The sequence below is a fragment of the Carlito syrichta genome, unplaced genomic scaffold (genome assembly GCF_000164805.1).
Source record: "Carlito syrichta isolate Samal-C Ts95f unplaced genomic scaffold, Tarsius_syrichta-2.0.1 Scaffold287494, whole genome shotgun sequence".
Classification (NCBI taxonomy): domain Eukaryota; kingdom Metazoa; phylum Chordata; class Mammalia; order Primates; family Tarsiidae; genus Carlito; species Carlito syrichta.
Genome location: NW_007231590.1, coordinates 31,986 through 46,815, shown reverse-complemented (window position 1 = coordinate 46,815; position 14,830 = coordinate 31,986). Strand labels below are relative to the sequence as shown.

Below are 14,830 nucleotides of genomic sequence, written 5' to 3'. Positions count from 1 at the left end.
CCAACAGGATGCTATTTCCAAAATCCCGGCCCGTTTCAAACGCCAACGTGTGCACACTCGGCTCCAGGACAGCCCCCGCGTCCCCCGAGACACTGGAGTGAGAGCTACTGAGTGTCTGTCCCCCAGGCCTGGGCCCCTGAAACATGGGCACCCCTACCCAACTCCCCGTTGTCACACTTCTAGCGGCAGGAAGACCCAGACTCCCTGTGTTTCCTGGACTCACTCGAAATCCGTCTCCTTCTTCAGCTCTGCCACGGGCTGGAAAACGATGTTTCTTTTGCTTATTCCCAGCACGCAGATGGAATCGTCGGTGACAAATTTCTTTCCTATGAAAAGTCAGAAGAAACCTTAAAACAAGGTGCCCTACCGACAGCCGTGAATTGGGAGCAAGAGAAATCGGCCAGGTGTGGTGGCTCACGCCTGTGATCCCAGCACTTTAGAAGGCCGAGGCGGGAGGATCGCTTGTGCCCGGGGGTTCAAGACCAGCCTCGGCAACACAATGAGACCCCGTTTCTACAAAAAAATAGCATGAGCCAGGTGTGGTGGCACTCGCCTGTAAATTCTAGTTACTCAGGAGGCTGAGGTGGGAGGATCCGCCTTAGCCCAGGAGATAGACGCTACAGTGAGCTGCGATCGTGCCACTGCCCTCCGTCCTGGGTGACAGTGAGACCTAGACTCAAAAATAAAAAGCTTAGGAATGAATCATCCTGGCCCAGCGTGGTGGCTCACTCCTATAATCGCAGCACTTTGGGAGGCCGAGGTGAGAGGACTGCCTTAGCCCATGGGTTTGAGAACAACCTCATCTCTACAGTAAATCAAAAACTTAGCTGGGTGTGGTGACACGTGCCTGTAGTTCCAGCTACTTGGAAGGCTGAGGCGGAAGGATCGCCTGAGCCCAGCGGGGTGATGCTGCGGTGGCTGTGAGCGTGCCACTGCACTCCAGCCTGGGCGACGGAGTGAGACTCGGACTCAAAAAAAGAGAAGAGAACAGATCATCCAGAATGGACAGATCACAGCACATGGAGGAGGGACAGAAGGGGAGAGGAGAGAACTGGCCACCTCCAGGGACAGGTGCTGGGCGAGAGGAGTTCAAGGGTCCTCAGGAGCCCGCCAAGGACCCCAGCTCAGCAGCACGCCTGGGAACTCTCGCTGCGCACTGTGGTGGCGTCCTCCTGGCAGGAATTTCGTGTTCTCCTCCCCACAGCGGAGGGGACATTCCACTAAACACTGCAACAGGCAAGTGTGCTTGGGCTGCAGAAAGGCCTCAGTGGGACACTGAGAGGAAAAGCATCCGAGAGGTGGGGTGATGGGAAGCGGCCGCGGACCTGTCGGTCGAAGAAGGCAACACGCCCGAGAAGCAGAAGCCAAAAGGCAGAAACCGACGGCAGAGGGCAGACGGTTAACAGGAGGACTTAGCCCGCATCAGTTCCGGGAGACACCACTGTCACGTGGGGACCGTTGACACCGCCATCCTGGGGCCTGCGGTATTTGTGAGTCAGAGGCTGGACACCGCACGGTGAGCCTGATGAACACACATCCGGTCCCGATTCAGAAAACACAGGGGCAAGGCAAAGACACGGGCCCAAACAGCCACCTCAGGAACGAACGGGCTGAGACAGGGTGCCGGCGTTAAGCGGAATAAAATACTGTGGAAGATGTGTCAACTGTTTTGAAAAGCTCAGTGAGTTGGAAATTTCCCAGGAAATGTAACGTACACAGCCGACTCAAGGAAAAACAGGGATACGTCTATGAACGTGAAAGAAACTCAGCAGTCAGCCCTTCCTCAGAGAGAGCCCTGGAGGCTTTGGTGGACGGCTCACAGCGGGCCTAGGCAAGCACAAAGCCACACAACTCCCCACCGACACAAGCCGCTCCCCAGAGGAGCCCCCAAACCCTCGGCCCCTCCCCTGAGCAGGACAGAGCTGCAGGGGCCTGCAGCGTTCACGGCCGCTGGAGCCAAAGCCTGACGGTCCAGCAGTGAGTCCGGGAAGCACGTGGGACCCGGCGGTCTTGGCCCTCAGAGTCAAGGCTGGGCTCCAGGTCGGAGAGTCAGTTGCGGAAAAACCACACGACCGTCTCACTGGATGCACAAAGTTTGCGAAAGACGGTGTCCTCTCATGGTCGAAAAGACACTCACCAAGTGATGGGCATCTATCAAAGCCCAGTGGATGTATGATTGCAGAAAGGAGAGCATCAGTTAGGCTGGGTGAGGGTTCCCAGTCGTGAAGCACCCAGAGCCGCCCTGGCCTGTCAGGGCGGGCGGGTGGCATCTGCCCAGGGCCTCCTGCAGGGGGCAGTGCCAGCACGCACACACGGCCCCACTGTCTCATGGAGATGCCACGCATACATGGTAGGACACGCAAACGGTGTGCACGTAAAAGCCAGGATGGATCCTCAGATGATTCCCAGCATTCAAGTTGCTAGTTGCGAAAAAGGAAACCAACCATATCCATGTCCTTCCATTTCTCTACAAATAAGTGTGGGCTGGGTGTGGCAGCCCATGTCTGACAGCCCAGCACTCTGGGAGGTCCGAGGCAGGAGGATCACTTGAGGCCAGGAGTTTGAGACCAGCCCGGGCAACACAGTGAAACCCATCTGTATAAAACAGTTTTAAAAATTAGCCACAGGATGGCGCGCACCTACAGTCTCAGCTACTCGGAAGGCTGGGATGGGTAGTTTAAGCCCAGCAGTTGGAGGCCGCAGTGAGCTACGATGGTGCCACTCCACTCCAGCCTGGGCAACAGGGTGAGACCCCGTCTCTAAAAATAAATAAGTAGTGAATAAATGAACAACAAATTTAAATGAATAAACTTGAATATATTTAAATACAATTTCATATATGTGTATGGGGTGTGTGGGTGTGTGTGTGTGTGTAGAAATAAACCTACCAAAAGATACGCAGTATCTTTATGAAAAAAGTGCTTTGAGTCAGGCATGGTGGCTCACATCTGTAATCCCAGCACTTTAGGAGGCGGAGACGAGAGGATTGCCTGAGTTCAGAGATTCGAGACCAGCCTGGGCAACATGGCGAGACTGCATCTCTACAACAAATCAAAATATCAGCCAGTGGTGGCGGTGCACAACTGTGGTTCCAGCTACTTGGAAGGCTGAAGCGGAAGGATTGCTTGAGTTCAGCGGGTCGAGGCCGCGGTGACATGCCACCGCACTCCAACCTGGGCAACAGAGTGAGACTCTGACTCAAAAAAAAAGTGCTTTGACAAAAAAGGTAACAAAATATCTAACTATATGGAGAGATGGAGAGAGATACAGTGTTCACGAATTAGAAAGCTCCATACTATAGAAATGTCAATTCTCCCAAATGCTTCTCCCACCTAGGAGGAGGCCTGGGCAGGACTGGCCCTACCAGACATCAGTAACTACCGATGAAACTGGAATGCTGGCAGCGGCCAAGTGACCCAGCAGCGCCCTCCAGACCTGTCGTCCTCCGTCACACCGTGCTCCCTCCCCAGAGGCAGCCCCGGGACTCTGAGACCCTTGCTCTCCTCAGGTGGCAGGCGCAGCTCCTGGGATCTGCGGGTGCCTCAGCGAGGGTGTCATCTGTCCTGCGGAAGGAGAAGGATGACTTCCTCCACAGACGGCCCTCAAGAAGGCGAGTGTCCACGAGAAGAAAACACAGGCCGACCTTAAGCTTCCGCCCACACGCACTAAAGAACCAAACGGAAGAGGAAATGCCCGATAAGCCGACAGTCAGAAGACAACTCAGGAAAGGAGGCGTGGTGTGTCACAAGAGGAGAGGGGGGACCCGTGACGCGTGGCAGACGAGACACAAACGTGAAATGGAACTTTTTTTTCTGAGTCAGAGTCTCACTCCATCGCCCAGGCGGGAGTGCAGGGACACGTTCACGGCCACCCCAGTGTCGACCTGCTGGCATCAGGCGATCCTTCTGCCTCAGCCTTCCAAGTAGCTGGAACTATAGGGGCGTGCTACCAGGTCTAGCTAATTTTTTTTTTTTGAGTTTCTTATTGTAGAGACGAGGTCTCGCCAAGTTGCCCGGGCTGTTCTTGAACCGAGGGCTCGGGCAATCCGCTCACCTCAGCCTCCCAAAGTGCTGGGATGACAGGCTTGAGCCACCGCGCCTGGCCATGAAGGGTTACCTTAAACGGTGCTTCAGCATCCATAAAATAACCAGCCATAGGAAAATGGGCAACATACCTGGCTGTTCAGAGACCCAAGAGCAATTCACCCACGCTTGAGACCCTGCTGCCTCCCTTGTCATCAACAGACCAGCTCACCGCCCAGCCAGGAGCAGCTGAGAAGCCTAAAGGTGGCAAATGTTGCCTGCCAGCCCAAAGGGAGACTCGGGAACCCACACACCTGACTACGGGTCCCAGGAGCCCTGCGTGTGCCCGGAGGCGTGTCAGCGAACACGGGACGCTCAGGCCGGGGCCAGCAGGACGGGCAGGCTGGCCGCCAGCAGGACATCAGGTAACAGCCGTCAACCAGGGCACCCTGAGACCTAGGGCAGGATGGGGGTCCCAGGGAAGCGCTGCAGGCCTCCACCACACAAAGCAGACGACCTGGACGTCTTAGAGGAGAGCCAGGGAGCAGCTTCGGGAAACCTAGAGGCTACTCTGGCTGGGACTGAACGAGGAAGAGTCTAGATTCCCCCAACCGCTGGCTGTTTTTGTCTAAAAGACAAGCAGCACTCAAGCCTCCTACGTGAAATGCAGCTCCCGGGTCCGTGCAGCCAGACAGTCAAGAAGAGTCTCGCTCCGCGGCCCTGCTGTCACAGCCCCAGGCAGGCACAGCGGCTGTCTGGCCAGTAACGCGCCCCGGGCGTGCCTTCTCACGAGCATTCAGTACTTAATTGTAACTTCTAGGGTCATGGGGAGGAACACGCAGGGACCAGCAAGAGGCCACGCAGTCACACGCCTCTCAGGTCTGCGTGTCAGAGGCTGAGCGCGGCCTGAGGACAGGACGGCGTCCCCGCCCGGCCCCCGCCCCACTCCGCACCTAAGCCCTGGGACTCCTGGAGCTTCGAGGTGATCCACTCCATGGCTCGGGCGGAGATTTTGGTTCCGAAGTTTCGGTCAAACGGAGAAGGCGCTCCACCCTGTTGGCGGCAAAGTTACACGAAACAGCGGTTACACAACAACGCTCTGCTGCTTGTCTTTAAAAAACAAACACGTGAAGATTGTCTGACGAAACTCGCATGACGAAACTCGCATGTTTTTAAGAGGCCCAGATTTGCAAATACAGTTGTATTTGGTCTCGTTTTTTGTAGATTTCTGCCTCTCTGTATGCAGCTGGGACGGGACAAAGCGGAAGTCTGTGATTCCTGCAGCCCGAAGTCAGCCTGGGAAGCAAGCGTCGGTGCTGCTCCCACCGAGACGAGGGTATGAAGGAACTGGACAAGCCCACGGCAATCCCCCATTACTTCACAGCCTCACGTCGGAGCTCCTAAATACTTACTTTGGGGTGGGGACGCGTCTCCGTTCCCTTGGAGAACCTTTCAGCCTCTGGGGCCTCCTTCGCAGACACACGCGCACATGCCTACCACGCACCGTAGGAGCCCTCTGAGCGAGCCAGTGACTCCAGTGAAAAGCCCCTGGAGTGCCAGGAACCGCGGTGGTGGCGGAAGGCAGACGGCCCTCACGAGGGGCGGGACCTGCCACCCACGCCCAGCTCCGCGCCACAGTCAGGCACAGCGGAGAGCAACCCCGTTCAGTCCAGGGCACTCTGACGTGGGGTGGGTGTCCAAGACACGGTGTGGGTGTGAGCTCCATGTTAAGCCTTACGGATCCTCAGGACGTAATTTAACCAAGTACTGAGTTTGAATAAGACTTCCAGTCACCTGGTGTCACTATTTACACGGAAGTTACAGTTTTCCTCGTACACGCAGATGTCACAAATAAGAAGAGGACCCCAAGGCTGGTGATATTAGCCTGACTTAAAGTTGGATGTGGTTTGGCCACTTTGGAGTTTCCTTATAAATACTCGTTTTCCTCATCACCGTGAACAGGCCTCGGGCACAGGGGCGCTGTGTGCGCTCTATCCTGCGGCCTGGCCCAGCCCAGCCCGGCCCCCGGGCACCCACCTGCTGCATGTGGCCCAGCACGTTCTTCCTGCAGTCGAACACGCCCTTGCCCTCCTCGGAGTAGAGCTGGTAGATAAAGTCGGTGGTGTAGTTCTCGCTGCAGCTCTCGTTCCTGAAACCAACAACAGCGGCTGCGGTCATTAGTGAGCGTGGCTCCCGCGGCTGTCCTGGCCCTGCGGGGTGGCCTCCCGAGTCCTCTGACCCGTCGGAGGTTGCAGTTACCCACAGCAACTGGTCAACCGAGTCCAAAAATATCAAGCGGGAAGTTCCAGACACAAACAATGCACGTTTTAAATTGCGCGTCGCTCTGAGCATCGTGACGAAATCGCGCACTCTCTCGCTCTGTCCCACCCGGGACCCGTGTCCTCCCCTGTTTAGCGTCTTGACGCCGTCTACACCTCCTGCCGCGAGTCACCTAGTAGCCCTCTCATCATCAGACCGAAAAGACCCAGTGTGCAGGGTGCCGGCGCCCTCAGGAGTTCAGGCATCCCCTGGGGTCTAGGAAAGACTCTGGTTTCTTCTTTCTTCGTGAAGTTCAGGGGCTTTTAATAAAGGCAATGACAGGGAGGTTTTTTCTTTTTTAAATAGGAGACCACAAAGCAGAAATAAACGTTAAAAATCACCCCTTGTGTGTGAGCATGGGCAAGCTTTTAACGGTCACTTCCAGCACCTCGCTGGTCATCACAGCGACAGCCAGCGGAGAAATACGCTCCCCGGGGTCTAGGGCCCGGGGAGCTCTAAGAGCCGGGGGAGGGGCTGAAACGAGACCCGAAGCCGCCCCCTCACCTGAGCACGAGGCCCCTCTGGATGGTGGTCTTCATCTTCTCCGTCAGGTGCTCCACGTTGGACTAGGAAAGAGGTTTTGTTCGTCATCAGACAGTGCACTCATTGAGCACCTACTGCATACAAGTGTCAAGGCTGGAATAAAAGCAGCAGCAGATGAGAGCAGGCAGCTGCCTGGGCAGTTAGGCTCTATGGAGACACCCAGGCTCCTCGCAAGAACGCTCCAGGGGTCGCCCCGTGGGGGTGCCAGCAGAGCTCAGTGCTGCCCTGCGACAGGGGTGGGACCTTGTCACGGCCCACGGGCCAGGTGACTCTGCTCCCTCCAGAAGTGCTTCCACGGCAAGGAAGCTTCCTCTTTTCTGTGACGGAGTTTCACTCCGTCGCCCAGGCTGGAGTGCCGCGGCACGCTCATGGCCACCCCAGTGTCGACCTGCTGGGCTTCCGTGAGCCTTCTGCGTCAGCCTTCCAAGTAGCTAGAACTATAGGCAAGTGCTGCCACACCCCGCTAATTTTTTTTTAATTTATTTATTGTTGAGACGAGGTCTTGCCAAGTTGCCCAGGCTGGTCTCCAACCCATGGGCTCAGGCCACCCACTCGCCTCGGCCTCCCAAAGTGCTGGGCTAACAGGCTGAGCCACCGAGCCCAGCCAAGGAGGCTTCCTCTCTAAGCGTTCGTTTGATTCTGTGCCTCGGCCTGGTGGAGACACAGCTGGCATCCCTGTGACAGTGTCTTCTCGGAGCCCTCAGGAGACAACAGCTGCCTGCTGCCTGGCCACACGGGGGCTTGTGGAACTGTCACGTGAGCCTTTCCCGACCAAGAAGACCCCGCTCAGACTCGTGTAACACACAGACCTCATGAGGCCAAGCGGTTGCATTGAAAGGGGAAACGTGCAGTGGCACCCATCTCCACTCACAGGGGGAGGACGCCGAGGGGAGGCGACTTCCTAGGGACGCGCCTAAGAATGGCGTATGCCGTGCGGTCAAGTCTAAGCCGCCACCAAGGGCCGGGGGCCATGGTAAGGGCTGGGGAGGCCTTGCCCGTGGGTAGATTTGCGAAGGGCAGCCGTGCGTCGCTTCACGACAGGGACGCATTCTGAGAGATGTGTCAGGCGACTTCCCAGCCACGTGCACACCACAGAGCCCGCAGAGCCCTGTGGTCCAGCCCGCCACGCTCCCAGCCTGTGCTGCCACCAAGGACTCCTGCGCTACAAGGCTGCAGGGCAAGGGACGGCACTGGGCTCTGCAGGCAGCTGGGACATGGTGGGAAGGGTCTGTGCCTCGAACGCAGAAGACGGCCAGCGAAAAGATGGCAGGGAAGACGGCAGCCCCGTTCCAGCCTCCGGGACCCCGCGGCATAGTCAGGCAGTCACTGACCGAAGCTTCGCCGGAATGTTCGATTCCACGTGGTGTAACTGACGGATCAGGTGTCCGTGTCCCAGGTAGCTAGTGCCGACACCAGCCCGCTCGCCTTGGTTCACTCGGCTCAGAGCACACCACACCCCAGCTCGAAAAGGGTCGCTCACGTTGCGGCTTGTCTGCCGAGCCCTGTCCCCTTCCAGGGAGGTTGGCCTGACCTAGCCGTGCCCTCTAGGCAGGGCCCAGCCCGGTCCCCCAAACACCCACAACCCCCTGCATGTACCAGGGCTTCCCAGCCCCCGGGACACGGCTGCCCCTTCCTTCCGTCCAACCGCCCAGGGGCCCTTTTCAGGGCTCTGGCCGCTCATGGGCGGGCGAGGGGACGGAGACGGGGCGCCCAGCTGAACCAGCGCCAAGCCACCCACAAGACCTACAGGATGCCGGGAATCCGCCAGCCTCCTCCTTGGCCAGAGGCAGACCTGGCCTGGGAGGCCCCTCAGGATTTCCAGAAGCTTCAGCCCACCCGGAGCGGGTCCGGCAGCGGCCTCAGGGCAGCACAGGGCCTGCCCACCAGGGCTGTGATCCTGCGGGGCCGGGACTCCGGGAGGCACAGGCCGTCTCTATAAACCTGCCACAGTGCTGTGACCCTGAAACTGTGCTCAGACAAGGTCTGTAATCCCTAAAAGTCATGTGCTTTTAAAAAAGCAGCAGAAACAGCAGTGGGCCAGGCTCCGGTGGCGTCTAACTGGCCCAAGTGAGCCCAACCCGACGGCCACCGTGGAGGGGCACACGTCCCTGCCTGGCGCCTCCGGCTTCCTCCCGAGTGCCGCCAAGCCCCTCCTTCCACCCGCCCTTTCCCACCCACAGCGCTGCCCCCCGGGGGCTTGGGGAGGGCGCTCCCTCCCGCTGCTGCAGATGCCCAACCCCTAGGGGTCCGGGCTGTCACGAATACCACAAGGCCCGAGAGTCCCTTAAACAAGCAGGTGGCTTGTGACTGCCGTGAAAAACCGTGAACTGCTTCACGGACTCTGCTGTTGATGGTCAAGTCGCACCAGCTGTGTTTCCACACACAGGCGGGGGGGGGGCTCTCGGCCAGGCCTCTGCTGCACCCAGGCAAGCACATGCACCAGGCTCGGAGAGGCAGACGGCGTGACGGGCCTGGCTGTGGCAGGTCCCACCCTCTCCGCGCCCCCGGCAAGGCGGCAGCCACTCACCGGACGGCACCCGGCAGGCCCGAGGGCACGGCCCCAGCCCGGCCGCCACGTACCTGCAGATCCCGGATGTCGAAGGGCTCCTCGAAGATGTAGGCGGCGTCGGCGCCGGCTGCCAGCCCGCCCATGTTGGCCAGGTAGCCGCAGAAGCCCCCCATGGTCTCGATGATGAACACGCGTCGCTTGGTCCCGCTGGCCGACTGCTTGATGCGGTCACACGTCTGGCCACAGAGAGGAGACCTGTCACTCCAGCCCAGGGCCAGGCGCCCCTGCTCAGAGCCCGCCACCCCCACAAGCTGCACTCGGCCCCCACCCGCCCAAGCACAGACATGGGCACTGCTGACACGGGGACTCGGGCTTCAGGGGCGGGTCGGCATCCAGCCTCGTCGGGGGCACTGCTGTGCTACTGTGGGTGCTTCCGGACAGCTCCCCGGGACTTAGGGCTTTGGTCACTTTCAGTCCACGAATGTCACACCATGTCCACGTCACCTCCACTAAAGGCACGGGGCTTTGTAGATGGGCATGCAGAGGGCGTCTGGACACACAGGAGGTGGGCGGGAACGTCGGCCTCCACCCTCCACGACGACCCAGCTCAGAGCTCCCTCTCGGGACTCGCGGAAGCCTCACCCTGGCCCCAGACGCCCCTGGGGAGCCTCCAATCCCCCCACAGAACCGTCCATAAAAACACAAATCTGACCGAGGCCCGCCATGCTCAAAACCCTCACTGGCTTCACATACGATCGCGGCAGCGGCTGTTCCCAGCACAGGACATGCCCCCCAGGGCCTTAGCACGTGCTGGTCCTTGTGGCCGGCTGGTGGGCTGAGCCAGACTCCAAAGGTGTCCGGGCCCTAATCCCAGGGCCGGTCAATGTCCCCATAGTTGGTGATGGAAGTGAGGACCCTGAGGCACGAGATGGCCCTGCGTCCCCCAGGGAGGCCCCAGATGCCGTCGCCTGTGTCCTCAGCAGAGGAACACGGAAAAGAAGGCCAGCGGCCCTGCACGCCCAACTGCGGGATGGGAAGGGGGGAGGGGAGAAGAGGGGAAGGGAGGGAGGAGGGCGAGGAGGAGGCCTGTGAGGAGACGGGAGAGGGCGGAGGGGCCCCCGGGGCCAGCACCTCGGCGCCCCACGGCCTCAGCCCTCCGGGGCCGTGGAGAAGGCACGTGGCTTGAAGGCCCAGGCACGGGGTCATCAGTTCAGCGGCCACAGGAAGCTCACAGCCACCCCCCTGCCTGGCTCTGACCGAGGCGTCACATCCTTGGGAAAACACGGACCTCCAGGACTGGACGGCTCCATCGGGGTCTCCAAACGCGCCTTTCCTATTCATCCCTGTGGCCCAGGCTGGAGGACCACAGGGCAACCACAGCTCACGGCAGCCTCACACTGCTGGGCGCAAGGGATCCTCCAGCCTCAGACTCGAGCAGCTGGGACTACATGCATCGCCACCACACCCAGCTGGTGGTTTTCTGTAGAGCCAGACCCCACTATGTTGCCCAGGCTAGTCTCAAACGCCTGGCCTCAAGTGCTTCACCTGCCTCAGCCTCCCAAAGTGCTGGGATGGCAGGCGTGCGCCACCACCGACATCCTTTCCTCGTAGCCATCATGCCAGCCTTTTCCTGCAAACACTCGTGAGGCTGTGTGCCTCACGAGTAGCCCCCTCCCTAGCCTGTGAGCTCGAGGGCAGGTGTCGTGGCTGGACTGGCACCATCAGCAGGTGCTCCAGAAACGCGCATTGCCAGAGGACATAAGCGCACTGTCGCCGGCTGTCCACCGGCCAGCCGGGGCCAATGGTGCCGGCTTCCCTAGTCCTCTCGGTCCAGAGCAACACGAGGGCTGGCGTGGGCCGGACCCCGGGCCGCGGGTCTCCCTGGGGAGACGAGGGAGGGCCCAAGTCCCCCAGCCGGGAAATTCCCACTGAGGACATCGGGGTTGAGGAAAGCAAGCAGTGGGACGGGCAAACGCAGGCTTGATGCAAGTGGCTCCAATCCACACCGCCAACCTCTCTGAGGTATTCTGGCCCCCTAAATACTTTGCTGGTTTATCAAAACGCCAACATGCACGCTCGCCGGTGGGCAGCTTTGCATCCTCTAGGAGCCAGGTGGGAAGAGGCAGCCGGCCGGCCCAGCTCCCACCACGTGCTCCAGTAGGGACAGGGAGCTGCCAAGCCTGGCTGCATCCCCAAGAGGCCCACCACGGGCGGGCATGGGACGCCAGGTTCTTCCCCCCTGCTGGCTGTCTCCGAGACATTCAAGCACTGAAAAGCTCGCCGGTCTCGTCCTGCAAGATGCTGGGGGCGGAAGGAAAGCGCAGGAGGGGTGCCAGGTCCCCAGGGGGTGCAAAGCCAGCGGGCTATGCTTCCCACTGAGTCTCCCCCAGAGGCCCTGAAGGGGAAGGGGGAACTACGGGCTCCCATTCAAAGAACAAATGTCACCATCACTTCATCGCAAGACACCACCGGTAAGGAGGCCCTGCTGTGAGGCCGGCGGGTCAAGCAGGCCTCTGAGTCCTGATCTGCCCTGGCAGAGACGGAAGAGGAGGAAGACCAGCCGCCAGTGCTGGCGCTCAAGGGCACATGCCCACAAGCTTCTCGTCACCCCGATCGCGCCCGCAGGCTCACGTCCTAAAAACAGCAAGCCCGGCCCGCCGTGCCTGGGCCAATCACCGCAAGCAGCCCTGACGAGGAGGCCGCCGCGCCTAACGCAGGCGGGGCCGCCCTGTCCGGAAGGACCAGCCACCGCGAGCCAGACCAGTCGGGCAGAGCCAGCGCCACAGCCGCCCTCACCCTGCAGAGGGGACGTGCCGGCACGCCACCGCCCGCCAAGGGCACGCGGGCAACGCTGCGAGAGTGGCCCCAGGAGAGCCTGGAGGAGAGCCCTGGCTTTGGTCCACATCACTAACACGCTTATAAGCAATGCAAAGTGTGGGGGGGGGGGAAGAGCAGGTGGGGTTCGGGACAGGGCCTTTTGTCTTCTGTTTAATTTTTGTGGAGAAGGGGTCTCACTGTGGTTCCCAGGCTGGCCTCCAACTCCTGGCCTTAAGCAAGCCTCCTGCCTCGGCCTCCCATGTAGCTGCGACTGCAAGCACATGACACGAAGCCCAGATAAATCTTTTAACTTTTTGTAGAGACTTGGTCTCACTATGTGGCCTAGGCTAGCCTCCAACTCCTGGCCTCAAGCTGTCCTCCTGCCTCAGCCTCCCGAACCGCTGGCCAGCTAGTGTTAAGGTAGAAAAAGGCCTCTGACGTTCATGGGAGGCTGGTGGTGCTCTGATCCTCTCGGGAAGGCTGGTGTCCCCGCGACTGGTGCCCCTTCCAAGGACTGACCATCTGCTGCGGGCGGTGACCAGATGGGGTGGGGGGGCAGGGGCACAGAAGGCCATCCCTGCCACGACAGGGACCAGCAGCACCGCACAGCCCGCTAGTAGAGCGGCTCCACATCATGTGTGGGTCGAGGGGACAGCACGCATCAGAGTCTCCGAGGCGACCAAGGAGAGAGAGGCTGGGAGTGCCTGGATCCTACCAGCGTTTGGCGACCGCGGGGCTATGTGTGGGCCAGAGGAAGCCTGTGACCCGGCACGGGCCAAGGCCAGCCCCCAAGAGGGGACGCATGCGTGACCTAAAGATTTTATCAACTAGGAGGACGGACACGTGACCTGAGGATACTGTCATCTAGGGGGGGACAGATGCTTGACCCGAGGAGTCTGTCATCTAGGGGGACAGACACATGGCCCGAGGACACCGTCATCTAGGGGGACGGACGCTTGACCCAAGGACTTTGTCATCTAGGGGGATGGACATGTGACCCGAGGACTCGGTCGTCTAGGAGGACGGATGTTTGACCCGAGGAATTTGTCATCCAGGGCGACTAAGGCACGACCCGAGCACACTGTCATCTAGGACGGATGCGTGACCTGAGAACACTGTCATTTAGGGTCTGGACAGACACGTGACCCGAGGACACCGTTGTCTAAGGGGACAGATGAGTGACCCGAGGACCCACCGTCACCTGGGGGGGCGGACGTGTGACCCAGGTCCACTGTCTTATTTCTGTGGATGCACACAGCTCTCCCTGGGACAGAGGAGTGGAGAAACACACCCCAGTGTCATGGGTGTGAAGTCAAGCAAGTGAAAGCAAGGGAAAACATCTGGGCCTGTGTGCACGGAAGCCAAGCAGCGGGAATCAGGGCCAGTGAGCGCGGCTGCTTCTCAGGCAGAAGCAGCAAGAGGAAAAGCCATTGCAGGAAGCAGGACGGCGTGCCCTCTTACCTCGACCACCGTGTTCAGGCCCGTGTCGCAGCCCAGGCTCAATTCTGTGCCTGGGACACTGTTGCTAATCGTGGCGGGCACCACACACACAGGGACACAGAGCTCCGGGTGGCGGCCCCTGGCCTCCGCGATCTGGATTGCGCCGAGGTAAGCCTGAAGCAGCAGGGTCAGCGGTTAGCGGGCGGCAGGGCGCCGGCGGGGCATGCGCGGGGCACTGGGCCGTGGCGGGGAGGGGGCCCGGGGGTCAGGGCCGGTGGTTCATGCGGGGAGCCAGAGGAGTTCTGGATTCGAGTCCAGACAGGAGCAGGACGAGCCCTGGCGCTCGGGACGGCGTCCGCGTGCAAGGAGGGGCCGGGCCGGGCAGTCGGGGCGGGGACACGGGGCAAGCAGGCAGAGGGGCAGGCAGGAAGGGGGCCAGCGGGCGAGTCTCAGAGTGTAGCGCAGCCTCGGCCTCACAGGGGCTGGGGAGACACTGAGGTCGGGAGACGTAGCGCCAGGCCCAGGCAGTCCCTCCTGCACGCAGGTGGAGGGGGACCACACAGGGCTGGCAGGGCCACATGGCCATGCGTCACCATGCAGGGGAGGGTCGCCGCAGACAGGCAGGGACGGGGGAGCGTGCAGCTGGGTTACCCGCAGGCAAACTCGCCCTGCGTGGGGCATCTCTGCACCTCCTCGAGGGGGACTGCACGCGGCCTTTCTCCAGCCGGGCGCCCTTCCACGGCCAAGCACGGTGGCTTGACCAGAGCCTGCTCATTGCCTTGGGATCCCGTGGGAAGCTGCCTGGCTCTGAGGGCAGGCGGGGGCTCGGTGTCAGCCGAGGGACCAGCAGGTGCAGCCACGCACCAGCAGCCCACGTACAGGCAGCCCTGCACACGGCAGCTGCGTGGTCATCCGCCCTGGGGCAAGCCCACCCACTCGTGGTTTCTGACTCGCCCCTCTGACTGTGAGGACCCTGCCCGCTGCTTCCGAAGCTTGAGTACTAGGGCGGCCCCACGGGGACCGGCGGGCTCCCAGCATTCCCTGTGGCTGTTGGGGCCGAGTCTCAAAGCCACAGAGGCTGCGTGGCGGACGGTGCTGCCCGGCAGGGTGAGGACCTGTGGCGGGTGAGTGCAGTGAGGGGCGGGTGGGCCCCGCCCGGCGACCAAAGGGAGAGGCGTCA

At 60.6% G+C, this 14,830-nt stretch overlaps 1 protein-coding gene across 1 annotated transcript in view; it reads right to left on the bottom strand.

Moving 5' to 3' along the window:
• Nucleotides 1-219: 219 nt before the first annotated feature.
• PFKP (phosphofructokinase, platelet) overlaps nt 220-14,830 on the bottom strand; it is a 36,467-nt gene continuing 21,856 nt past the window's right edge. The window contains exons 15-20 of the mRNA XM_008052761.1: nt 13,672-13,824; nt 9,465-9,629; nt 6,846-6,907; nt 6,060-6,171; nt 4,976-5,075; nt 220-326 (exon numbers count right to left, since the gene is read on the bottom strand). Coding sequence (XP_008050952.1) covers nt 220-326; nt 4,976-5,075; nt 6,060-6,171; nt 6,846-6,907; nt 9,465-9,629; nt 13,672-13,824 — 699 coding nt within the window. The remainder of the gene's footprint in view (nt 327-4,975; nt 5,076-6,059; nt 6,172-6,845; nt 6,908-9,464; nt 9,630-13,671; nt 13,825-14,830) is intronic.